Genomic DNA, 26528 nt, shown 5'->3' with positions numbered 1-26528 from the left:
CTTTCTGATAGATCATTTTTTGTGAAATGAAACTATCAGGCTATCAGGGAAAACAGTAGCCAGACACACTATATGAATGGCAAATGTCAGAGTTAATTTTGAGGTAGAGCAGTTCATTATTGGAATTCTGAGTGCTTGATTTCAGCTTTATATTATTTACTGATTTTTTTTTTTTTATTTTTTTTATAGACATGGGATGGAAATGCTGGCGCTGAATGATTTGAAACATATCCTTGAGGCACATGTGTTGAAGTAGTGTTAGAATACTGGGCTAGGGATGTGGATCAATATTGTTAAGAGCCAGTACAGCCAAATCACAATAGTAGCTTGTCCTTGAGTTGAGAAGCAATCTTAATTATATATGGTGCTATTGATGACCAAGTCCTGCCTGAAGGAAAACACTGACTTTTTCCTTTTGTACTGTTAAAAGTACTAAATCTCTTTTATGATATGTTTTCTGGTTTATAGTTTGTCGTCAAGGGAAGACAACATCAAGCTTTCCCAATTTCCCCACATTTGTTATTTTTATTGCCAGAATTGAACTAGAGAATATACAGAAGTATCCTTCTATATTTTAACTGACATACATAAAAAATAGGTGGAGTGATCTTATTCATGTTGTTAATCTGTGCTAATATTTTGACCAAAGAGCAAAATCTAACTAATACAGCCCAGAAGGGATTTGCTTGACAAAATGATTTGTTACAAAGAAGGATGTATTAAAACAGAATCTGCATGTCTTCTTTAAACATTATCTACGTGCTGCACTGCTTGTCTGTTAGTTCCCTCTCCTGTGGCTTGTTTAAATTGAGGATAAAAGCCTATTACTCTTTATCAGCTGATAAGAGTTAATTCTTTAGCTGTTTAGGCAGAAGACACTGTTCTGATACTGGATCTCCATGTTGGGTGGTATTAGTCAGGCATTTCTGACAAGTATTGCCTTGTAGTTCTGTCACTTGAAAATTAAAACTTGAAATATATCTGATTTATGAGGTTAGGGACTTAAATATGTTTACATTCCAAGAACATATGACTCATACTATAAAATAATAAGTTATAAGATGTCATTGTTAAAGATGGCCTATTTAAGAAAGAAAATGTTTTTGGGAAGATAGTCGATCCTGAGAAATAGATGCAATTTCAGTGCATATGATACTTAAATATTTCAGTAGAAATAATTATCTTTTTTTCTGTCCTTGATTCCTAACCTGCTCATTTCTTATCCTTTTCTGAACTTACATATACCAAGTACTTGCTGCCACCTTTCTTTCCCTCCAGGATCTCCTAAAAACTAGAACATTAAAGTGCAAAAAGAAAAAAAAAATAAAAAGGGGTAAAAGGTATAAGTTGAAATGTGTAAAGTTAGCTTGTTAAACTTGTGTTTAGCTTTTTAAAGTAGGTATTCTAATTTTCAGAAAGAAAACTGAACTCTGAAACTTTTAAACTAATCTTAAGAAAGATACGTTTTTTAATGATGTAACCTGTTTTTAAAGCAATAACAAGACTAATGTTGTCTGTATTTAATTTTGTCTTTTAGGCAGATACACAGATTGACAGAGAACATCAGAACTTTTATGAAGCATCATTAGAATATGTTTTTAAAATCCAAGAAGTACAAGAGAAAAAGAAATTCGAATTTGTAGAACCTGTAAGTTTAATTTTTGTTTTCTTTAGAATGTATGCATTTAAAGCTGAAAATTGAATTTAAAATATCATTTTTTTTGCTCCCTTTTTGAGTTTTGAATGCAGGTTCTTTGTATATAGACATTAAGATCTTGGCTTGGGCACTTCCCATGTTTATTGAAGGATTATGTAAGAGTTTAGTATCTACTGTGAAGTGAAATGTCTGATGACTTGAAGTGTGCATAAAATTTTAATGGGACATCATGTAATGTTGTGTCTGTGCAACACATAATCGATGTTTCTTAATACTATGATTTAATGGCTTAAATTCTGATCCAGTTTTTAAATTTAAATATTTTGGGTAGGCACTATACACAGACATTGTTCTGAGTTACACATGAAGTAAAATGAAAAATCAATTTTTCTGTAGGATAGGTAAGTTTATCTTTTTGTTGGTGGTGTCATTTGCCTTTAGTTTACTTTGCACATAAAAAAAAGAATATGTTGATATGCCATTAAAGAGAAAGATAAAGTTGTGTTTCAATGTCCATATTTAACTCTGGGATTTCCTTCTGGGCTGTGTTTCCATCCCCCATTCCCAACTCTCTTGTGCAGTCAGTCCAAAAGCATCTTTGGTATGATGTGCTGGCATATTTCTGTGGCCTAGTAGCACTATTGCTAGTGTTCATGTCAAACAGACAGGCCTAGCTTGCCAGTTGCCTGATGTAGTTAGTACCTACAGCCCTTGACACAGAGCTTCCAGTGCCATGTGTCCCTTCCCATTAGGCACACTGAGCACAGCAGAGCTCTGCTTGTCAAAGAGGAACATGACAAGTGTAACTTTCTGTCCACACCATCTCCCAGCTTCCTTGTAACTACTGAAGCAGCACTCTTGACTGTGAAATTGGTTGAGTTACATCTCTAACACCCCGTGTCACCAAGAAGAGCTGCTCAGATGCCTTCTTTCCATGAGTGTGTATTGTATAGTGAATGTTTGACATTGATGCAAACTAATGAACCTGGATTCAGCAAGCAGTACTTACAGAAATCCTATCTTTATGGCATACAGCTGCCAAATCTTAGAGACTAAAACTTTGCTCGGATTCCTAAATAAGAACATTTTTCTACCTGTCACAGATTAATCCAGAGTGTGTCTCTCTGTCTCCTTCTGCAAAACTCTCACATCCTGGAAAAATCTAGCAATCTTGACCTAGCTCTGACCCTAGTACAGAAGACTTTGTGCTCCTTTAATGTAATAGAAGCTTTCTGTATTGAAAAGACCTTGTACTATGTAACTACATATAGTTAAAATAGGTAAAAATTACTTTTAAGTGTATCCATTCCACACTCACAGATCAGTAGGCATTCCAGCCCAGTATGACATGATGTTTCAGGGGAGGGTACAGGAAGTACTCTGGTGACTGAGTAATGATAGGCCTTGCAGGTAATGTCTTCTGACTTTGGGTGTGAATTTATTTATAATCAATCTGGATATAGATGGAGCTTAAATTAAAAGATCAGTTATAAAATTTTGAGTCTTCAAAACTCATAATTTTTGTTTGTAGTCTGTTGCATACAACATGCTGAAATAAGAGCATTTGCTAAAACCCATAAGGCAAAATATGCCTTATGTGAAAAGTAAGTTAAAATACAAATCAGCAGTACTAAGAGAGATTAAAAAAAAAGACAAAAAAACAAATTAAACAAACAAGAAAACCACAAAGACTTCAAAATAGGCTTTCTAAAATTCATGTTTATGTGAGTGATGTTAGAAGTATGAGTGTGTGTTCCTAGATGAAAGGTCTAGATACGGACAAAACCTAACAATCTTTAAAATCGGGTATCAAAGGAATTGTCATATTATTAATTTTTCTCTGTGTGCTCTATGAATGTGCATATGGCAGAGGATGCCTGGTGGTGTGTCTGCATGGACATTCCTCCTCTGGAGCTCTGATAGTTGTGGGTCATTCTAGCATATGTGCTGCCTGTGCCTCTCATTTATCAGCACAGTGTCACTTCTTGGAATAACTCTCAGTCTGACATCTTGCTAACAGACTCACTGAAGGAAAGTTTAACAAAATAAATCTGTTAGTGCAGTGAAGGAGGAAACTGTGATGCCCATGCAAAAGAAGGATAAGTTCATGATGTGGGAATAGAACTTGAAAAGCAGATGATCTGTTGAACATCCTTTCAAGAGCTTCAGTTTCTCTAAGCCAAAGGATAAAGACAATCGGAGAACCAGAGTGGGAGAAGTAACCTAGCAAATATTGCCAGGTGGGTTACAGCTAGGACAGGGAAAGTCTGTAGAAGTGAAGTGTGTTCTCTCCTGGAAGAGACTTGGAAAGATTTTAAGGTACAGATGCTAATGACTCATACAGTGAATAGATTATGATATTTAGAGTAGACTTTTGCAGCTGTTTCTTGGGCCCTGAATTTCTCTTTGTTCTCTGCTTCTTGATCAAAGTGATTACTAATGTGTGCTAGTGTAACTGACGTATTCCTATTTGCAATCCTCCTAGATCTTGATTTTTTTCCAAGGGAAAATACCTCAGGTTTTTGTAAGATAATGAATTTAAACTTTTTCTGAAGGACAAATTAGTGTTCAAATTTACAGCTGGATAAACAATAAAGCAAAATAAGTGACAATAATCTGTCTTGCTAGCTTTTCTCATCTGATCTCAAAGAAGCTAGTCCAAGCCAACAGTGCTTTCTGAGGGTGTTACGCTTGTTAAAACAATGCAAACACCTTCCTAAAGTTCTGCTTTGTCCTTTGGTGATGCCAGGACTTCCTTGTCTTGTAGAAATCAGGGCACAAACTTCATAAGCAGTAAACTATCTGAAATGTGAGGGGTGGTCAGTTAAATGTTTATTTAGAGAGAAGAAAAAAAGAACAGCCAACCGAAAAACATTGCCTGCAATTGCATGCATTTCCATGAGACTTCACAGTGGGTGTTAAATTTGCATTTCCCTTTCTTGCATTTTCTACATTATTAACTATGTTCACTTTAATCTGCAGAATAAGTGCTATCTTCTTATAAATAAAATGAAAACAGGGAGACAGGGACTTCTGGCTTATGTGCTGCAGGCCAAAGGTTAAATTCCTCCCCTATCCGAAACCTAAGTACAGTCTTCTTCCTGTGAGAATGAAACGACCAAGCAGTCTTGAGGTCAGCAGCTCTACATAAAAATAAATAAAGTCTCAAGAAGTAGTTGGATTTTGTTTCGAGTTCTGTGTTGAAATCCTTATGGCTCTGGTGTGGTGCATAGCTTTGTATTGTGGAGTTCAGACCTCAGTTTTACTGAGGTGACTGATTAGATACTCAGAACGAGGTAACTGTAAGACACTTACTAAAATGAAAAATTGTTGATAGGGAAGCATCAAGCACTGTTTGTGATGTTTGATGAAATAAACTACCTCTTTATGTGTGAATACCACCTCAAAATACATTCTGAAAAATTTCTTTGATAGGAAAAGGGACTGATTTTCTATTCTTGTATTTAATTTATTTTTTTTTGTTCTATTTAATATTAATTGCTGTAAAATTATGAGCCTGCCTCTAGCAGCAGTGCTACTTCTAATGCAAACAAAAAGCAAACCCCACTATTATAAGTATAAGCCTAGGGCAAAGGACCTTGGCTTTTAAATCTCTTCCACACAGTACCATGGCTGTACCTGTTTTAATGGAATTGATGCTGGAGGTACCTTAGCAGTGCAGGCCAGTTGGACACAGGGCATTTTGTGATTCCTGTTTTTCCACTGCTAGTGACATCTACATTGACGTGAATACCACCCTCAGTGTCATATCTTAGCACAGAGTTGAAATATGCTGATCTAGGACTTGCATAACACTTTTCTTTTATTCCTGTTTTTCTGAGTGCTGAGAGAGTGTTTAACCAGGAAAGCCTCAAGGCCAGATCCTCTGCAATGCACAACTGCCAGAATACCTGAGAAGTACTTTAACTAAAATGAATTCAGATTTTTCTCAAGGACTTTTTTTTTTTTTTCTTCTGGTTAAGTTTGTGGCTTTTTTGTTGTTTTTTCTTTTTTTGCTGCTGCTGTTGTATTTCTACTTTCTGATAAATTCAGCTTTGCTGCCATCTTGTGTTAAATGTTTTCCTTGGTATTTCTCAGTGTATTCTGTAAAAGTGTTTTGTTTGACATAAAATGTTTTTCATCAAGTATTGAAGCTGAAATTTATACAGTTTATTCTCCGGAAATGCTCTTTAAACTGATCTTTAAAAGTGAGGCATAAGCTGACATACTGAAACTTTGTCCCACTACTTCTTTGTTGTAACTTCGGTGTGTGTTAGTGTGGTGATCTGGCTGCAGTTTTGCTAAGTGTTACTCCTACTCTATCTTCAGCAGCAGGCTCCTGTTTGCAGATTATGTTAATCTACACATTCTTTTGACTGGGCCAAGTCAAAGAAAGCACAGGAGTAGTTGTGCTGCGGCATCTGAAAGAGTTGTACTTGGGGACACTGATGAGTGACTGAATCTAGAGTGTGAGAACAGGCTTCACATAACTGGAGCCAAAGCAGAGCTTTAGTTATAATTTGCGTACTTTGTACTTTATTCATAAAAAGGAAGATTAATTTTCTTTTTTTTTTTTCTTTAAGTAGTTATTTCCAGAATTCAGATTTAGAACTAGAATTATAGTCTAGAATTACAGGAAATTATAGAACCCTTTCTATCTATTTGCACAACTGGAGGTTTTTAAGATAAACTGTTGTATTTGGACCTTCCTCAGAAACACTTGAATAATCAGTTTAATGATAATAATTTCAAGGTCCGGTCCTTAGCTGAGGTGATGATTTCAGCTGGATAGATGAATCATATTGAGATTGATTTATACAAGATGTGGAGCCCTCCACTTGAGACTGCATTGCCTTCATTGTTTGATGGTGGAATATGGTTCAGGAATTCACATCCGCTGTAGAGGCCCCCACAAAAACTTGCTTTTATGTCCAAGGATCTTCTCAGTTCTTCAGGCTCTATGACTGGCTTACTGGGCAGCTGTGGGCTAGTACCACCTCTGCCCAAGGCCAGGGTTTCACCTGATCCTGCAGTACCAGTAAAAACCAAGGCAGAGTCCTTCTCCCAGCCATACCTTCTATTTGTGTGCACACGGATGGTCTGTTCACCTCCAGCTGCTTTAACTTACTAATGCAGCAAAAGAGCAGGCAGGTAAACAGGCTCTCAGTAATCTCATAGAGAGTAATGGGAGAGAAGAGGCAGAACAATTTAGCTGCAATTCTTCAAGTAGGGCTGAAAGTGAATTTAAAGGAAATATAAGCACAGTAAAAGCTACATGTTTATGCTATTCCACTTCCAATAATCTATGGTACTGCTAACACAAAACAAGCACGTTAAATACGAATGATGGCATTTTTGTTGCCTGAGTCTAGACTACTTCAGTAGTCAGTGAAGAGAGATAAATGTTTCCATTGGATCATTCAACCCATCCTGAGAAATAAGTCTGAAAAAGGGAAAAGAATTATGTTCTGGAATACCTGTGGTTCTTTACTGAGTCAGAAGACAGCCTGGACAGCCAGTTACTTAGCCCAGATGATAATGGTGTAATATACTAAGGCAAATCTTTTTTATTGTTCAAACTTCTGTTATTGTAAATCCAAATTAATTTCTCTTTTTTTATTTTTCCTGGGTTTTTTTTTTTTTTTGTAAACTAAATTATATGTACAGAGAAAGCAGTCCATGGTAAGAAATTAAATGCTTGTTACTTAACAGCAGGTAGGGTGACTTATAGCAGTGTCAAAATGCTTTTAAAATTTAAAGTAGAATAAGTTAGAAGGCTTTTAGGCTTTTAAAACTAAGAGATGACTGGAAAGCATTAATTCAAGAGCTAAAATCTAGTTGCACCTTTTACTACTTGAACATTGTTTTAAAGCAAACTTTAAAAGGACTTTTCAACTGGATATATGCAGGCTACAGTGGTTCTGTTGGAATCAATCACAGACATACCAGATAGAGTTTGCATTTTGTTCAGAGCAGGAAGAAATAGTCTGGTTTTCTTCTGTTGTGCTAACCTATCCAAAACATACTTTCTACAGTCTCATTTGTGGAAAATAGGTCATAGCCCAAGCAACAACTATGGAGAAAGTGAAAAAATATATTGAAGAAAAAGCACTTGAACTCTGAAATTTAAACTTGGAGAATGCACACCAGCAAAGACTCTAGCTGCAATACAGGATAAAATGACTAGGACAGTGAATTAAATTATTATGGAAATTGCAACTTTATGACACAAAAGCATGTGTAACTTTTCTCTTTCTTAAGGTCTTATCATTAATTCCTTCTCAGCAAAACTTTGCCTTTGACGGTAAAAGCATAGAGTGTTCCAGGAGTTAAAAATGTATAATGCTTCTCATTTTACCTTTTCAGCTCTTGGCGTTTCTTCAAGGATTATTTACATTTTACCATGAAGGATATGAACTGGCTCAGGAGTTTGCACCATACAAGCAGCAACTGCAGTTCAATTTGCAGAATGTAAGGATGATTTGTATTTACATAATTTAATTTTTTTAATTGATAATTTCAGTTCAGGATATTAAAGTAGACTTATAGCACTTTATTGAAATTCTAAATCTTGCAATGTTTTACTAAGCTGAAATCAAATTCATATGCAAATAGGTAAAATTATTTTTATAAGGTTAATGTAATTAAGATTCCTGACAAAAAATAACTTTAGATAGTAAATTTGTGATTTCCAGATCAAAACTTTGGGAGCAAGAACAAGAAGAACAGGACAGCAGCCAAGTTTTTATTTAAACTTGTATAAAAGCTTTCTTGAGAATGACGCCTGACTTCTGTACTAAGTGGAGGTACCAAAAATATTCCAGCTGGTATGGAATGATTCAGTTTGTCCTGTTATCTGCCGACTTCCCACTGTAAATAAAGCATACTTGGGAAGCCATTCTCTGGCAGTTCTTTATACTGTTAAAGAACAGGTGGGACCTTCCTCTGTGGTGAGCAGCTCTCATGGGCATTAAGGCTCACCAGAAGAGAGAATCTCTTTTTTGTCTAGAGGGTTGCACTCAACTGAGCAGATGGATCTTTTGCTGTAGATTGGTCTGGATTTGGTAGCCAGAGCCATAAAAGATGACATTTTGGGCACAAACGGCTCAAAATATGTCATAGCTATCAAAGATAACTAAAATGCAATTATTCAACATACTTTTCCACTCATATAAGTGCTGTATACAAGTGTATATTTGTTTTACTGTGTAATTCAGATACTACACTTGCAAGGACATACAAATGAGTAGGTACAAAATGCTATACACACTTTGCTTTTAAAACAAAAAGTGAACTTCAACATGTCAATATTGGACAAGCCCAACATATTTCCTAAGAAGTCCAGAACAAAGTCCAGAACAAAATTTTTTTAGAAAGTGAAGTCCATTTCATTCTTTCAAGAAAAGACACACTTTACAATTTTTTGTAACTTCATCTTCCCTTTTGCATCTCTTGTTCGTATTTATAGATCCCATTTAAAATTCTGCTTGAGCAAATAAGGCTAAAAAACTTCATAGATGATTAACTTCTTCCTTTTGGATCAAAATGCTCTCTGTCTGCAGAGCATCCCAACCACTTTTCCTTTCAAATATCGTGTTTTCTACATTGTTTGCTACTAAGACACTTTCAGAAAAAGACACAAGAGGTCAGTGTTGTTGCACACTAGTTTCACTGAAAGAGTGAAAAATGTGCTTCTGTCCAGATATTTACTTATTTTAATTCAGCAAGTTCTGAGAAGAGCATGAGCTCACTGCACAGACCAAAACTGACATTTTAAGTAATCATATGTTTCTTCTATGCATGTCTCTACAAAAGCAAAATTATTAAAGGATTTTTTTCAATTTTAGTATTAAGAAATAGTTAAATTTAATGTTTTCTAAATATTTTATCAGCATGACTTGAAGTTGCAAATGGATTACAGAGATAGAGGGAGATGTGAAGTTAGGCAGAAGGATCTTTTTTTAAATTATATATCAGAAAACATACATGAAGATATAGTGGGGATAAGTACATCACTCATTCTTGTTACACAGCAGTATAAATTCTGGCTCCAGATCTACATCCACAACTTCACACAGCCAGCTGAGTTCTCTATGTACTTGTCATTCAGAGCATCACCCAAAATCAGATTGAAGTGAAATAATTTATATAGGTAAAGACAAACTGAAGACAGGGAGAAGTTCATTCAGCCTGTCTGTAGCTGTCAAAAGTACTCCTCTCCATTGCACTGTGTGTTCAGGTTTTGAGGAACAGTTGACCTGAACTGTTGTTTCTCTTCTTAAAAATGTCCTATATGTTAGAGCAGGAACAGTAGTAGCAGACCAGCAGCTCTTAACAGGTCACGGTGTTCTAACATGACCTGTTGTCATTTTAACTGTCTCAGCTAGCCAGTGGCATGCTTTGTGTGTCCATTTGGTTTCTGTAATTTCATTCAAAGATCTGGCTTAAAAGTAGCAATTAAAAACTTCATAGATGGAGACAAACTCTTAAAATGGGGACATTCCTTCAAGGGCATGTGCTTCTTGAAGGTCTCAAAATGGCCTCTCTTAAATTTGGTCTGAACTGATACTGATACTGAAGGATGTAATCTGAAAAGTTCAGATTAGAATTTTACCTCCCTCTTTAATAATAGTGTTTGTCTTCAAGACCAAGATTAAGCATGTATACTCTTATATCATTGTGCAACTAACTACACAAATGGCCCATGAAAAAGGGGAAGTATTCACTGGTGTATAATGTCCTGAGGGTATCTTTCTGACTAGGGGGGATTCCAGTCCATAGATGACTTTGTAGGAACATTACAAAAAACTTTATTCTTTTCTTTGACCTATAGGAACAGAGTGTTCAATATCTGATATTTAATTAGTCAAAGCTCTGGCATCTATCTCCCAGTAGTTCTCTTCTGCTGTCCCATGCTAGATACGTGGAAGGAAACCCTAGCCTCACTGAATTAACTAAGAAGAAGTAGCTATTTATATACTTAAAGATATAAGAAAATATCAAAAACCCACCTTAGTACCATAGTTGTTTGCTTTGTTACTTGTCTGGTTACACATGTGATATTTAAGACAGAAACACTTCTTCCATGCTTTTGGCATAGTTCTGCCTCTTGTGAGCTGTTTATTACCTCCCTTTTTTTAAATACTGAACTGTGGTGTTTGCCAGGTCAAACCTTGTTCATGACAGTACCAGTAACCTGACTATTCTGAGCAGCAGCACCTATGATATCACTGCAGATATGGATACACAGAAAATTTGTCTCTTCTATGTGTGTACAAACTGCAGCTGTCTGGACTCATTAGCCTGGCTTTAACCCAAACTAGTGTTTTCTGCACTGTACTTAAAGTGCTTCACTGGTCTTACTACTTCAGGTTTAGGGCTAAGCTGTCAGCAGCTTCTAGTTTAGCCAGGCATCTGTCTGAGAATCCCAGAGTGTACAAAGAGGAAGCCTATATTTCTCTGAAAAATACTGTGTAAGCATACCTAAAGATATGAAATTACCTCCTGTCTGAGGTTACTGACCTGCAGAAAGAGGAATGGTGCTATTCTCAGCTGTGTTTTCCTTAGATTTGTGTGCCTGAGTTGAATTCTTCATTACTATGTTATTCCTAGGCTTCTAGCAGTGAAGAGTATTATTCTTTATTGCATTTTTTTTCCTTTTCCCCCTTTTATGTCTCTCGCAAATGCTTTTGTTGGTCTCCAATAGTGTCCTTGGCATTATGTGTAATTAGTCATTCATTGTTATTTTAGTACTTGCATGAGATAACGTGGGGTTTTGTTTGTTTCCTTTTCTGGATATTAGACTCGGAATAACTTTGAAAGCACTAGGCAGGAAGTGGAGAGACTCATGCAAAGAATGAAATCAGCCAACCAAGATTACAGACCACCAAGTCAATGGACAATGGAAGGCTATCTCTATGTGCAGGAGAAACGTAAGTACAGCAAGGAAGGTCTGTGCTATTGTTTGCCCCAGTGGTTGACTGGTAGCAAGCTCAGCTCTGAACCTGCACCTTGCTGCAAACTCCCAGCACTCTGCTTTGGCTCCCTTCTGTTTCCTGTACTTTCCCTGCCTGAACAGGGCCTTCAGTTCAGCCATCGGGAGCACCCTGTACCAGAGACCTCCAATGACCCAGCCATCTTAAATGAACATGTGCTTAATGGAAGTCAAAGATGCAAGAAAAGGTCATCTAAGTACTGTCTTACCATAGCTAACCATAGCTAGTTTTATCCTCAGTAGTGCTGCAAGTTTTAAGAACACAGTCTATTTTTTAATTGATTAATAAACACAAAAGAAATCTGTGTTAAGTGGAAATTACACTGAGCCGTGCTAATGGGGGAGGGAGAAAAGGAGTGAAGCACCAGGCACATGCTGTGCTTCATTAAATAGTGAGAGGCCAGCTTGACATCTTCTTACTGAAAAGAAATTTTTATTCTGGAGTAACAGGGTCTGTAATCATTGTGTAGTGGGAAAGGTGCTAGTTGTATAATTCCTTGTTGTGCAAGTTTACTTGTCTACAACCCTTATCCTATGGGTTCTTGTCTAATTGTGAGCTACTGTATTAAATGTTTGCTGTTCTTGAGAGTAAATTCTGTATATATTTATTACTGCTATGCATGGTGGTAAATATAGGTTTTTCTTAAAAATGACGCTAGGCCATAAATTGTTTTCTTTCAAATAGATGGCCAAGAATAACAAGCTTAAAGTTGCAACACAGGTGTCTGCATACAATTTTCTAATGAAAAAAGTTGACTTCTTAACTTACCTTAAACTGCTTTGAGAATGCTCATCCATCTTATAATATGCTAAGAGATAATGAATTGCCAGCAAAGGAAATATTTATTCTGAAAAATTACTGATTTTGTTATGCTAAGTGAAAGTAACTTAAAATATAGGAGCAGAACAGCTAACTTTGAGGGTATATAACCATTTGAATTTTTGATTCATGACTTTACTTTCTACCAGAACACAGGCAATAGGAGAGCTTTCTCAAAGTCAGCATAACAGACCACATAAATTTCCACAGCTATGTTTGTGGATTGACAGATATCCAACTTTCATGACTGATTCAGTCTCTCATATAACCACCACCTTTGTGGGTACATTGAGAAGGCAAAATCTTTGTATCTGTAGTAAAAATACTAGGGTCCTTTTTCAACATTTTTATTTAATTCTTCACATTTTAAAAAACCCCAAACACAAACGCATTAAAATACTTTTTTTTTGAAGTCTAGGTTCTTCATTTTTGTCTTGGTTCTAGACAGGAGAGGGTTAATTTTTGCAGTGGCCAGGAGTAGGGCATGACTAGGTTCTTACTCAATACCACCTTATCATTTTCTGGGGATAGGAGAAAGGATCCTTTCTGGGTCCCAGAGGTGGCAGAGGGAGCACTCAGGTCAGGTGTCTCCACGTGATGAGCGCTCACGTGTGAATCATTTGCCTCTTACACACTCTGTTATTAATATTGCCGCTGCTGCTGCCTCTTTTCTTATTTCATTGCTGTCTCCAGTAAATTGTTCTTATCTCAACTCTGATCTTTACCCTTTATGCCTCCAATTCTTCTCTCCAGCCCACTGCAGGGGAGAGAGGAGAAGGATGGGGGAGGGAGTGAGCAGTGCATGGTTTGGAGTCTTTTGCTAGGAACACTAAATTGGGGAATACCATTCCTTAACCATAACACATTTTAAGAATTAATAGGTCTGCACATACTGTAGCTTGAAAAAATCAGTATCATGTTTTTCCCATGAGTAACTCTCATTGAAGAATCTGGGAGCTTGTGTTGGTCTCTTTGCCACAGTGAAGTTCCAGAAAATATGGGAGATCTTATCTGTACTTCTAGGATGTGAAGATAATTCTGGAAATTGTGGGAGAATTCACTCCATGTCCTCACAGCAAAGAACACATTATAAATGCCTGTATATCTAAACTGCATTGGTGTGAACCAAGTTTAAAACACCACTGAGCTTGAGCTTGAGAGGGTTTTGTGTTTAGATTCCCAAAAGGTTCACAGCAGTGCCTGAACAAAGCTCTGGGCAGCCCAACAGTGAAAATATCTGCATGAGAGATCCTATACTTGGAGTAGGATTAAGAAGTAGTGTGATGTGACCTCTCCAGGATAAGGCACACATTCACTTACTTGGGGATTGCTGAAGGTATCACCTATCACTATCTAAATTGAAGTGAATCTCTGAGTACTGTACAGTATACTTTGGTATTGTGAGCATGTGAACGTGTCAATTTGTGGACATGGTCAGTTGTGCACCACTGTTACAGCCACCTCTTCCCCAGCAGGACTCCCTCCAAGGCATACAAGGCCAATGTTTCTTGCTGCAGGTGCTGCCTTTGCACACAGCATTTTATCTCTCATTTCTAAACCAATATATTTTAGAGTGCACAGTTCCTTTGCTTTTTTTTGCATATAGAGAAATCTCCTGTCAGTGATCAGCTATGTAAGATTAAATCTCTCTCTGAACTGTTGCCATATTACCCACTCCCTTAAGGTAACAGGTGGAAGAATAGCCTTTCTGTGATACTACCAAAAGCATTTGTTACCTTTGACAAGAACTCTGAAAGTAAAGGAAAATGGAGTCTAATTTTCTGACTTCATCCACTTTTCTGCGTTTAATACCAGACTTCCAGGTTTCCCTAAGAGAAAGGATCTGTGTTGTGTCTGTGTTGTGTTTCCCTTGGGTTGATAAAATCAAAACTGTATTTTCTATGCAGAAAACTCCTCAGCTCTGTTCTTGCCCTTTTCCTGCCTTGTTACCACAATAGAATGCCGTTACCCATCCAGTTGCCAAAGTCAGTCTACTGGAACTTTGTTGGACAGCCTTATCAAGCTGCAATATTTGAAAATTATATGTGAACAACATGTTCAGATTTAAAAATAAGGAATAGATTGCATATGGATGCTACTTTGTTTCATTTTCTTCTCTAATTCCAACTACAGTAGTGGTAAAATGACAATTACTTTTGATACTATCTCTCTTTACTCTAGGACCCCTTGGATTTACATGGGTAAAACATTACTGCACTTACGACAAAGGAACAAAAACTTTTACAATGAGTATAGCTGAAACAAAGTCTGGTGGAAAAGTGGTGAGTTACATGGACATGAACACATATGTGAACTGTATATTCCATGTTTTTAATTAAGCATTTAAGAACTGCTAAAAGAAAAAAATACAAACAGATAAGGCTGTTTTCATAGATGAGGCAGTGCATGTATCATATAGCATGGATAAATATATAAGTAATGCTTCTTTTAAAACATATTTAAACCATATATTAAATAACTGATGTGGTTGCTGTAAATGCATATGAAATCTATCACATTTGCACAGAATCATAGAATGGATGAGGTTTGGAAGGGGGCCCTGGAGATCTCTAATATAAACTCAGTTCAGGGTCAACAAGAACAGGCTGGTGAGGTCTGTGTCCAGTCAGGTTTTAGATATCTCCAAGGAAGGAGCCATATGAGCAACCTGTTCCAGTGTTCAACCACCATAAAAAACTTTTTTTAAAGTTCAAATGGAATTACTTTTATTTGTATTTGTGCCCATCACCTCTTGCCCTTCCACTGGGCACTACTGAGAAGAATCTGACTCAGTCTACTTTCCTTCCCATGAGGCATTTGTAGATCAGTCACTGATGTGATCCCTCTTCTCCAGTCCAAACAGTCCCAGCTCTCTCAGCTTCTCCTCATACGACAGATCACAGGATCAACAAGGTTGGAAGAGACCTTCAAAGTCATCTAGTCCAACCATCAATGTAGCACCACCATAATCACCCCTACACCATATCCCCAAGTGCCTCATCCAGGCTGTTCTTGTACACCTTCAGAGATGGTGACTCCACCTGGTTAACTTATTTCAATGCCCAACCACTCTTGCAGTGAAAATTTTATTTTTAGTATCTAACCTGAACCTCCCCTGGCACAACTTAAGGCTTCTCCCTCATGTTCTTTCACTTAAGACATGGCAGAACAGACTGACCCCCACCTCACTAAAGCCTCCTTTCAGGTAGTTGTGTTTCAGATCCTTAATCACCTTTACCTTAATCACCAGGTATCCTTTACCTGGACTTGTTCTAGCACATCACTGCCTCTCTTGTACTAGAGAGCCCAACACTGGACACAGCATTCCAGGTGTCCCTCGCCAGTGCTGAATGGAGGGTGAGGATTTATTTCCACCACTTGCAGGCAGCACCCTGCCTGATGAATCCCAGGAGGCTGGTGGCCTTCTTTGCAGCAACATGACATTCCTAGCTCATGGTCACCTTGTCTACCACAACCTGAAATTCCTTTTCTGCTAAGCTGCTCTCTGTCCTGTCAGCCTCATCCTGTCATGGTGCCTGGGAGTATTGCTGTTCATGCAGAGCAGTATTGATCCCATGGGTGTACCACTAGTGCCTGGCTGCAGTGGGACTTCTGTTGTGAGCTCAGCAGTTCAGGCAGAACCTCACCACCTCCCCATCTCACCCATATTTCACCTGTACTTGGATGTGGTAGGATGTAGTATCAAAAGCATGGCTAAAGTTGAGATAAACAATATTCATTGTTCTTCCATCATACACTGAGCTAGCCAACACATTATAGACGGCTATCAGGTTGATCCTGTATGATTTTTCCTTTATTAAATTCATGCTGACTGCTGTCCTTAATATGTTTGGAAATGCTTTGCATGATTATTCGTCACCTTCCCAGGGATAAAGGTGATGCAGACTGGCCTATAGCTCCCCATAAGATGTAAGGTCTCAAATTGCATCAGGGGAGGTAGGTATTACAAAAAATTTCTTCACCAAAAGGGTTGTCAAGCATTGGAACAGTCTGCCAGGGACTTGGTTGAGTCACCAACCCTGGGAGAATTTAAAAGATGAGTAGATGGTTTAGTTGTGACCTTTTCCAACCTGAATGGGCCTATGATTCTCTATCCTTTTCCTTCCTCTTTTTGAAGACAGGAGTGACATTTGCTCTTCCTCACATTTCTCAGAATCCCCAGTTGTGACAGCCTCGCCAATAGTATAGCGAGGTCTCATGATCATGGTGGCCAGAACTGGGAGTTAGTCAGCTTTATTCTTCAGAAATCTTTTTATCTGCAAGTGAGAGTTGGCAGAATTACATGATTTTCATCCTAAGTGCATGTAATCAAGTTATATACACAGGTATTTTTAAGATTTGAATTTAGGGAATTATCTGAGATATAATGATTAAGTTACAAATATAAGACAGAAAACTATTAAATGTAGTCTTAATATACAGAAAAAATATTGTATGTAATTGTGTGCGTAAATAATTTTAATCCCTATGTTAAGACATGTTCTTTGGACTGTTCATGCAGTTAAATTTAAGATGAAGCCAAGGTGTATAAGCATACTGCCTGTGCTAATTCCATTTCATTGTTTTGTAGAATGGCCTTGTCACAAGCTCACCAGAAATGTTCAAGCTAAAATCTTGCATCAGGAGAAAGACAGATTCAATTGATAAACGTTTCTGCTTCGATATTGAAGTATTTGAGAGGTTTGTTTCCCTTGTGTTAACAATTTGAAAATAATTACAACCAATAGGCAATAATTATTCCTGTAATAGGAACACATGTTTACCAATATATTTGTATACAGACAAATAGGCTTTCAAGACTTAGTACTTCTTTGTTCAAACCTAGTTTTCTAATTAAATTCACAACACAACATATGTGTTGTCTTTACTGCATGGTGTTTGCATGCAGATACAGCATGGATTCTTATGAACTTGTAGCAAAACTCATTATCCTCTTTTAGAAACAGATCATAAATATTTTTATAAATATTTTATAAATACTTGTTAATACGCATATTACCTCTATTATTATCTAAATCTCTATTACTTTCAGAAATGTATGGTAGTATTCTTTTTTTATTGAAAATTACATCCACAGTCTTTTTTCCACTTACTCCTGGGTATTATATCAGATACATGAGAATAGATTTCCTGTATTTAAGATATAGGTACTCAGTATATTTTTTCCAATCGTGGGAATAAAGAGAAATATTAAATTAATTTTTGTGTTAAAATATGATAAATAGATGACTTGTATAGCAGTTCTCTAAAATTGTTATGACTTTTAGCAAACTTTTAATAAAGAGATGTGTTTTATACCTAACTCAAAATTATTCTGTTTTATCAGAGGCTCTCTAACTTCTCTCTGTCTTTTATATATTCACATCACTATGCATGTGGATTCTGACTTTGGATACTGTTTGAGAAAACCAGTAACTTTAGTGCATGTGTGTGTTTTTGACAGACCTGGAATCATCACACTACAAGCTTTTTCTGAATCCAACCGAAAACTTTGGCTTGAAGCTATGGATGGAAAAGAACCAGTAAGGATTGTTTCTAATTTTCATTTTACAGTTTTCTGGATCACATATTACATAAAGAAGCTAGTGTAAGTTTCAGATACTCTGTTGCAATACCAGCAATTAGAGTTCTTTTCTTTGTGAGACACAAATGCAATTACATAGTGAGGATAGCTACAAAGTAGAAAAGTAGACATTTATATATATACATATATTTATTTATATATATTTATATATATTATTATTATTATTACATTTATATATATATATAGTTATTTTACGTTAGGATATATAAAGTCATAATATTTTAAGTAATACGATAGTATATTGTCTAATAGGATTCATGGTTCTGATAGCATATGTGAAGTGGTTGTTATTACGATGGTAAAGAAAATCTTTTGGCCAGTTTCATGGAGTAAACAATTAGTACCATGTCAAAAGGCATTGCAGAGAGCAGAAAAACATTTAAAGCTACAGAGAAACAGGTTTGTCTGAGTTTTCTTCACACTATTTGTCTGCTTTTGCAGTAGTCACTGAATGAGGGTGATGTCAGACCTGTATCTGATAGGAAAAGAATGGTTGATCAGTTTTATGAACTCAGTGATTGTTTTTACATGCTTCTTGTTTGCCTGAACCAGTACAGGAATTATAATCACAAAATGTTTTGAAATTTAACCCATTTGTAGTCAGTAAATCTGATTTCTAATGCATTAGTTGCATTATGGTAGCACAGAGCTGTAAACCAGTCTGTATGCTGAGCAGTAAATGTCAAGAAATCATGAAAGGCAAGGTAGGGATTTCCCTAGCAGCAGTCTAGTTCACAGCATTTTTCAACAATTCACAAACAATAAAGAATTTAAAGCACAAACATTGTCCTAATGTTGTTGTTTGTTTGGTTTTTTTATTTGTTTTTTTCTTACAGATCTACACCCTGCCAGCCATTATTAGCAAGAAAGAAGAAAGTAAGCTCTTTATGTTGACATACATATCTTGCAAGATTTTTTTAATGTTAGTTTCTTGATATATGTGTGGGAGAAAGAGATTATTTTATATTTTATTGCTGTGAAATAACTTTTTTGGATATTTATACTTTGCCTGGCATAACTTCAGGATGTTTCCTCTTGTCCTATTGCTTGTTATTTAAGAGAAGAGGCTGACCCCAGCTGGCTGCACCCTCCTTTCAGGCAGTTCCAGAGAGTGATGAGGTCCCCCCTGAGGCTCCTTTTCTTCAGGCTAAACACCCCCAGCTCCCTCAGCTGCTCCTCACAGCACTTGTGCCCCAGAGCCTTCCCCAGCTCCACTGCCCTTCTCTGGACACGCTCCAGCCCCTCAATGTCTTTCTTGCACTGAGGGGCCCAGAACTGAGCACAGCATTTGAGGTGTGGCCTCAGCAGTGCCGAGTCCAGGGGGACGGTCACTGCCCTGCTCCTGCTGGCCACACCACTGCTGATCCAGGCCAGGATGCCATCGGCCTTCTTGGCCACCTGGGCACTGCTGGATCATGTTCAGCTGCTGTCACCAGCACCCCCAGGTCCTTTTTTAACTGGGCAGCTTCCCAGCCACTGCCCTCGGTCCTGACCGGGGTTGTTGTGACCCCAAGGGCAGGACCCAGCACTTGGCCTTGTTGAACCTCATACAATTGGCCTTGATCCATCACATTTTTTTTTAGTTTTAGGTGTATATGCACCTGTTAGACATACACTGAGTAGCAAAGTTAGTATATTTAAACATAGCATGAGATTTGTGTGCTTATTTGTATTAACACTGTATTAACATATTGGTTATCATATTATATTAACACAAATATGTAAAAATAATTTAAATAATATATCTCAGAGAAAGAGATTTGTAAAATTTGGATATACATCCTCACTGGAGGTATATTTGAGACTGAAAATCTGAAATTTTAGCCACTATCTGTTGTTTTATATGATGGTGTTTGTTTTAATGGTGACAAATATGCTATTTTAAGATCTTTATTTAGGTAGTTAGAGCACTTGATGTTGAAGATGCAACATTAATGAGAAATACATTCACTTGAAATAAGATGACTAATTAAACTCAGCAACAAGGATTGTTCTCCTACATCACCATTTTATGAGTGATTTTGAGCATATGAAAGGAACAAAGAATATTGTTGTATCAAAAACAATGGATGGTCATAATGTAGATCCTGGACTCCTGGACAGCTTTCAGCTGTATCTTTAGAGAGGCTACTGATTGCTGAGAAAGACAGTAGAATATTAAGCTTCTAATGGTACAGAATGATTACAAAGTTGGGTTGTGAATGCTATGTGTCTACAAAGAGCCTATTACAGAGCAAGTATTATAATGTTATGGATAACCATGTATTAGCCCTCCTTGACTAGTGTGTGAGTGTAGCTCAACAGAAGATTCTGTATATTGATGTTGGAAAGTAATGACCCTTTTTTTTTTAATAGTGTTCTTAAATGAAGCAGGTTTCAACTTTGTGAAGAAATGTATTCATGCTGTAGAAACAAGAGGTGTGTATTAAACCACAAATAAGGTATTAGATGGTTGTGTCTTTTTTTCTAAAATATGACTTTTTTTTTAATTCTACATGTTTTACGTCTGTGCTTTGAAGTGCGTCCATTATTTAGTTTAAACTTTTCCTATTTTATCTGGGTGCTTTTCTCTCCAAATCATTGTCTTCAGTTCCAATAACAATTCTTAACATACCATTTAAGTGAGTTTTTTAAACTTTTTCTGTAATTTTTTGTTGATTAGACAGTTTAATACACAATTGCACACATCTTTAGTCTTTTATTTGTGTTCACTGTCTTGACTTGTGATACAGCTCTAGGGAGTCTCAGCTCCCAGCTTTGATTTCAGGTATGAAATCTGAAGACCCAAAAGTGGCATCAGCATTCTCTGCTGGTACATTTGTGGGTTTTTTTGTAGAGTATAACTCCTATCATTTTATTCACTAATGTTGTACATTTTTTTTTTTATGTTTAGCAGCATTTAATGTTTAACAACTCATTTTTGTTAGTGAAAATGTAATAAAAGGGAATAATAATTACTCTGCTGATGAGGTGGTATCTAACCACTCACAGTAAGTGTTAAATGGAGAGTTATGGCTATATCATCTCCTATAAAATGAGACAGCCTTTTCTTGAGCTGTCAGTGTGCAGATCTCTTCTAATCCAAATGTGGTCTCTCTGTGCAGCTTTGAGCTCAACTTGAATTCAGTTTCTCAGCCAGCAATATTATCATTGTTGAGTCACTGCTGACTCAGAGCTTGCGTTATTTTCTGGGGCAGGGAGGGTAAAAGAGGGTTTCAAAACAAAACACCTAGGTTATCTGAGATCAGATTTAGGAATATTGTTTTCAAAGGAAAAGTAGACAATTTTTAAATTCTAAGGCTTGAAGTGAGGAGAATGGAAGACATTTAAGCCCTGCTGATTTTAAAAAGCAGTTAAAATAATAAAATAATCACGACTGAAATATTTAATACTGTATTTGAATGTCGCTCTTTAAACATTATTTGTTGTTATTATTGTCTGTGCTATTAAAAAAGGCCTGTCAAATTTAACTGGCAGCTTAAATTCTCAACAGATGTGTTACAACAGTGTATAGCATATATTTTTATTTTCATACAAATGTCAGTCACGTCTTATTTGAAAGAGACGATGGTCTAAGCCAACACAGGTGCTTAGTAATTCCACTGACATCTAGGCAATATAAACTTCTTGATGTGTAACGTGTTTTAGGACTGCTTTTAGACCTTATTTTTCACTTTTCCTAGCCATTACTTTGTTGTGTGCTAATACACGTCATTTCTATGCAAAAGGGTTCTGTTAATGTAAAATTGTGCTTAGTGTACAGTATGGTGTGGACTCAGTGGAATGGATTTGTTAATACCCACAAGAGATTGCAGCAGGATAAAGCAGTACTTAAGAATGTAATGGTACATTTAGAAGTTTTGAAAACATACATCAAGAATGCATCAGCATATATTGAAATAACCATATTATTTTCATTATTTTCATTTACTTGTTTTCCCAATGTAGGTATTACAATCCTGGGGCTGTACAGAATAGGTGGTGTAAATTCCAAGGTGCAAAAGCTGATGAATACCATATTTTGTAAGTATCTGGAGTGCACTTTTGTCAGTGTGCAGTGTGCATGCTGTGGTCCCTTTTGCCTTAGCTGCTGTGCTGAGAAGAGTGTGTCATAATATTCACAATTTTGTATGTGTATTTACTGCCACTAAATTGAGTTAAAATGAGTGATTCATCTGTAGGTTCTTGTGTACATTAGTAGTCAATTCTGCATGTTACACATGAGCAAATTACTAATAAAAATGCTTTTCTTCTTCTAGCTTTAAAGTTCTATTTATTGATATACACTTGGCTTGTTCCACAAGTTCTCCAAAGCTTAGTTCCATAACACATCATGCTCATCTTAATAAACACTTGTTCCAGTCTTTCACTTTTCTTGCTGATTGATCTCTGTGGTGCTTGTTTTTGCATGTCTAAGACAAATGAATTAGTAATTCTCCATGGACTTGGGCTTATTTAACACTTTGATACAGTTAATCATTATTATTATAAACATTAAGATAATGTTTACGGTTACTAACTATGAGCACTGAATTTTTTTTAATTAATAATTTGGCAGAGATTAAAAGATTTGAATTGATCTGATTTGTTGTTATTCTAGCTAATAAATATTTAGTTGAGCTAAATGGCTGATCTAGCAGCTTCTGTTTTGCTACTTTTCTGGTTAATGTGTTAGTCAAACTGTGACAAAATCCTAATTCAAATTTCTACCAGCCCCTAAATCGCCTCCTGATATGGATATTGATATGGAAATTTGGGACAATAAAACAATAACAAGTGGACTAAAAAACTACCTCAGGTAAGTAGGACCCCACACAGTTTCAGTATTCCTTTTCTGGCCCATTAATCTTTGCCTTGTTAATATCATATTATGTTTCTTGTATCCATTGCCATGGTAATAAATGAGTATTTTATTATCCTGCTTAATGTTCCTGTGATTATGTATCATAATACACACCTTCGACCTTTTTAAGACAATCCTGCCTTATATAGCCCGAAATTTAATTAATTGCATGTTTTTATTTTCATTTATGTTAACCACAAAACATGTTGTGCTCAGTCTTTTCTTTGTGAATCCCTTGTGTACCATAAAATTTAATGACATTATGCTTGAATGAAAATCCTAGCAAAAGCATAAGTTTTTATCTTATGCTCTTAATATCTTCACAATTAAAATATCCCTCCTGTCATTTTTGCTGATAAGAGACAGAATTATCAAAAATTACAGTACTTCTGAGATAACTCCTTTGCATCTCAATACATAATGTTCAAAAGAGATATAATAAAAAGAATCAAACCCAGATGATAAGTGTTCTATGCCTTTTAAAAACCTGTATTTCCTAAACAAGTCACCTAACAAAGGGCAGCATCAGAAATCCCTGTTAACCTGGAAAACATGCCTAGGATTTACAGCAGAATGCTCATGTACATTTCATTGAAAAGACTGTCTTTGGTTGAAGAAATTTATAATACATCTTCAGAAACACAAGCCATTGTAGCTACTGTGTGAAATTAGGACATCAGCAAGCAGGCAGGAGCTGTGTGTTTGTGTCTGTAAGGGAACTCACAGTCTGCCTTTCAGAGGGTTACTCTTTTAAGATCTCTCAGATCAGAATTTCAGTCCCAAATTTCATCAGATTTTTGTGTTTATTGGGCAAAAGGTTGCTTCTGCAGCCCACTATACCGTGTCTGCAGCTGTATTTATTCCTGTCCTAGGATATGGAAGACAGGAAGCATTGAGGCTCTGTTCTGAAGTAACATTTTCCTTATTAACTTACATGGTGACACCAGATTCAACTCAAATTGATTTTCAGACAGTGTACTTGACTGAGTTGTATACTACCTGTAATCAGGCGTCACTGAATTGGATTTCCTAGGACCAATAGAAAATAGTGCAGATGTTGAGGGTGCTATCATAATCACACTCATAAAACTTACATTTTGAGTCTTTTTACATTTTAAGGTTTTGTTTTTTTACAACCAGGTGTCTTTCAGAACCACTGATGACTTTCAAGCTGCACAAAGATTTCATTGTTGCTGTTAGTAAGTAAAAAGTAAAATGATAAAATATGCTTTCATGATAGTAATACTGTTTCTAGCTTCTAACCTCTTCAGTCACCATCTTTACTTTTCTCCTTGCTCTAATATGCAGCGGTCCAGCCCTCAAAACAGAGAAGTCACACTAGATGAAGCTGTTCAGTGGTTTGTTCTGATCTTTTTAGTGGTTCTGCGTGACTGCCTTCTGCATGAAGTTTTGAACCCTCATTTAGATGTTTGTTTGTTTGTTTGTTTGTTTTATATTGGCTGGTAATTCTTTTGTAACATTCATCCCTCTCATCCAGGGACCTTTATTTTCCTAGCTTGCCTTGAGAAACCAGAAAGGGCAAAAGTGAACTCCTTTTCACAAAAGCAGTAATTGGATACAAAGATAGTGGAGATCATTTTTCTAAGGACTTCAGTGTAGAATTCGAAGATACTTCTCCATTTTCTCTTGTCTTGATAAGAATAAAAGACACAAAATAATTTTAGCTATTTTATTAGATTAAATCTTAGACTTCACTGAAGTAGCACATCAAGTCAATACTGTCATTAATTTGTTGGTTCCAGTATTGATAGTAATTGCTTTAGGCGAGTTACTTGAAATACAGATTTCACAGTGTAATAAATATAATCAAATTTTCCTCATCATTTGAAAGCTAATTTTGTTTGGATCCTCTTAATGCATGTTTGTGTTAGCATACAGGCACTGATGTCATTTGTAGTCACTTCTTAGCACATGTTCTGATTTCTCAACAATTTGTTTTCTGTTTAATAGAGTCAGATGATCAGAACTACAGAGTTGAGGCAGTGCATGCACTTGTGCATAAATTACCAGAGAAGAACAGAGAGATGCTGGACATCCTTATTAAGCACTTGGTCAAGTAATTATTTCTTATTTTTCTCTTTGGTAATATTGTAAGATGTTATAATTTCTGCTTTAAATTTGTCAGTGTTGCTTAAACCGTTCTCTGTGTTGAAACAATGACACTTGTAATTACATTTGATTTCTAAAATGCTATTCTCAACTGAAATAATGGTCTCTGGAGAAACAGAATAAAAACATCATAAAGTGTCACTGAGATGGCCAACTATGTTTATAAAATAAATCTAGTCAATGTTTTCATTCATGTTCTTACTTACTACAGGACTTGTAACCAATTAAATTTAAGAAACATCTAACACTATGCCAAGGTTGATGGAAAACTCTGGTTTGGATCTGTCTCAAAGTCCCAGAGTGTTTCAGGAATGAGATAGATTAGAAAGGAGATGGAATGAGATAGATGATATGATAATTCCTAGTTTTTATGCTTGATCTTATTTTTCTCTCTAGCAAGTCTGAAGTGTAGTATCACTTGAAAGCGCTAATTTGAAGAATTTTAATTTGTAGTTTTGATATCTACATAGATGTCCAACTTTTGAATCTCCTTTAATATTCCATTGATTTTTAGTTGTCAGATGGAAAACATTTTGCATTTCTTTAAGTTGGTGACCTTTTGTCTTCACAGAATTACACTTGACATGTGCTGTGAAATAAAAAAAGAGTTTTTATTCTTCTAAGTTTCTGTATATATTTGGTTAGTTTTTGCTGGTATTTGCTCAATACTTTTGAATATGTATTATTCTTTCTGATTTAGGATGCTGGTTTTTATCAGTCATCAGGGAATGTGAAAAGTGAAACAGTGGTTATTCAGATAAGGCTCACATGACTTACACATTTAGAAGACATGAGGAGAATCCATTTGTTTTCATTCAATTCACTACGTCCCAGATGTTTTGCTTTTTTGATCACAGCTTGAGCTACAGGCTGCAGTAAGCTTTCTACAATGGAGCCTAATGAAGTTTTACTTCCTGTTACAGAAATGAGAACTTTGAACATTTCTTTGACAGGAGATAATTTAGCCCTAAAACAATTGGTTTTAGCTCATTATGTCATTAGTCCCTGGAGAACTAGCATTAGAGCAAGCTGCTGTAAATGCATTCATTGCAAAACCTGATTAGGCAGACCATGACTTTCACTATACTTGAGCCAGGTGGAAAAAAGTTTTGTAAGTTACTTTACTCACAAAACTGTTTAATTAACTAAAAAAATACAATACCTACTCCCTTGGAACCCTCAAAAAAGTGAAATTATTTAATGAAGGATTAACAATTTTGTAAAAGCTGCTGGTCTGGAAGCTTCAAAATTAGAGAGATAAATAAGCATAGGAACTAACTTATTTGTCAGTGCAATTACTGTTAGGCAAGAATTACTTTCTTGACTTCTTTTCCTGGCCTCTTAATTCTCTGTGATCTCAGATGCAATTCCAAAGAAAAACATATCTGTAGTATTCCCTTCTTTAATTGTTCTCTTCAGCTCTAGCTTTTCTCATCTTTGCCATGATTCTCATTTCATATAGATGTAATCTTAGTTTTA

The 26528-nt window shown here is 36.2% G+C and overlaps 1 protein-coding gene across 2 annotated transcripts in view; it reads left to right on the top strand.

Moving 5' to 3' along the window:
- ARHGAP42 (Rho GTPase activating protein 42) overlaps positions 1–26528 on the top strand; it is a 141365-nt gene that overhangs the window by 94007 nt on the left and 20830 nt on the right. For both annotated transcript variants that reach the window (XM_015632268.3, XM_033515991.1), the window contains 12 exons: positions 1538–1648; positions 8024–8128; positions 11460–11589; positions 14653–14753; positions 17063–17172; positions 17936–18014; positions 18913–18952; positions 20432–20494; positions 22025–22099; positions 22790–22874; positions 24060–24118; positions 24891–24996. In XM_015632268.3, the coding sequence (XP_015487754.1) occupies positions 1538–1648; positions 8024–8128; positions 11460–11589; positions 14653–14753; positions 17063–17172; positions 17936–18014; positions 18913–18952; positions 20432–20494; positions 22025–22099; positions 22790–22874; positions 24060–24118; positions 24891–24996 (1064 nt within the window). The remainder of the gene's footprint in view (positions 1–1537; positions 1649–8023; positions 8129–11459; positions 11590–14652; positions 14754–17062; positions 17173–17935; positions 18015–18912; positions 18953–20431; positions 20495–22024; positions 22100–22789; positions 22875–24059; positions 24119–24890; positions 24997–26528) is intronic.

The sequence above is a fragment of the Parus major genome, chromosome 1 (assembly GCF_001522545.3).
Source record: "Parus major isolate Abel chromosome 1, Parus_major1.1, whole genome shotgun sequence".
NCBI lineage: Eukaryota > Metazoa > Chordata > Aves > Passeriformes > Paridae > Parus > Parus major.
This window is presented reverse-complemented; position numbering and strand designations above follow the sequence as displayed.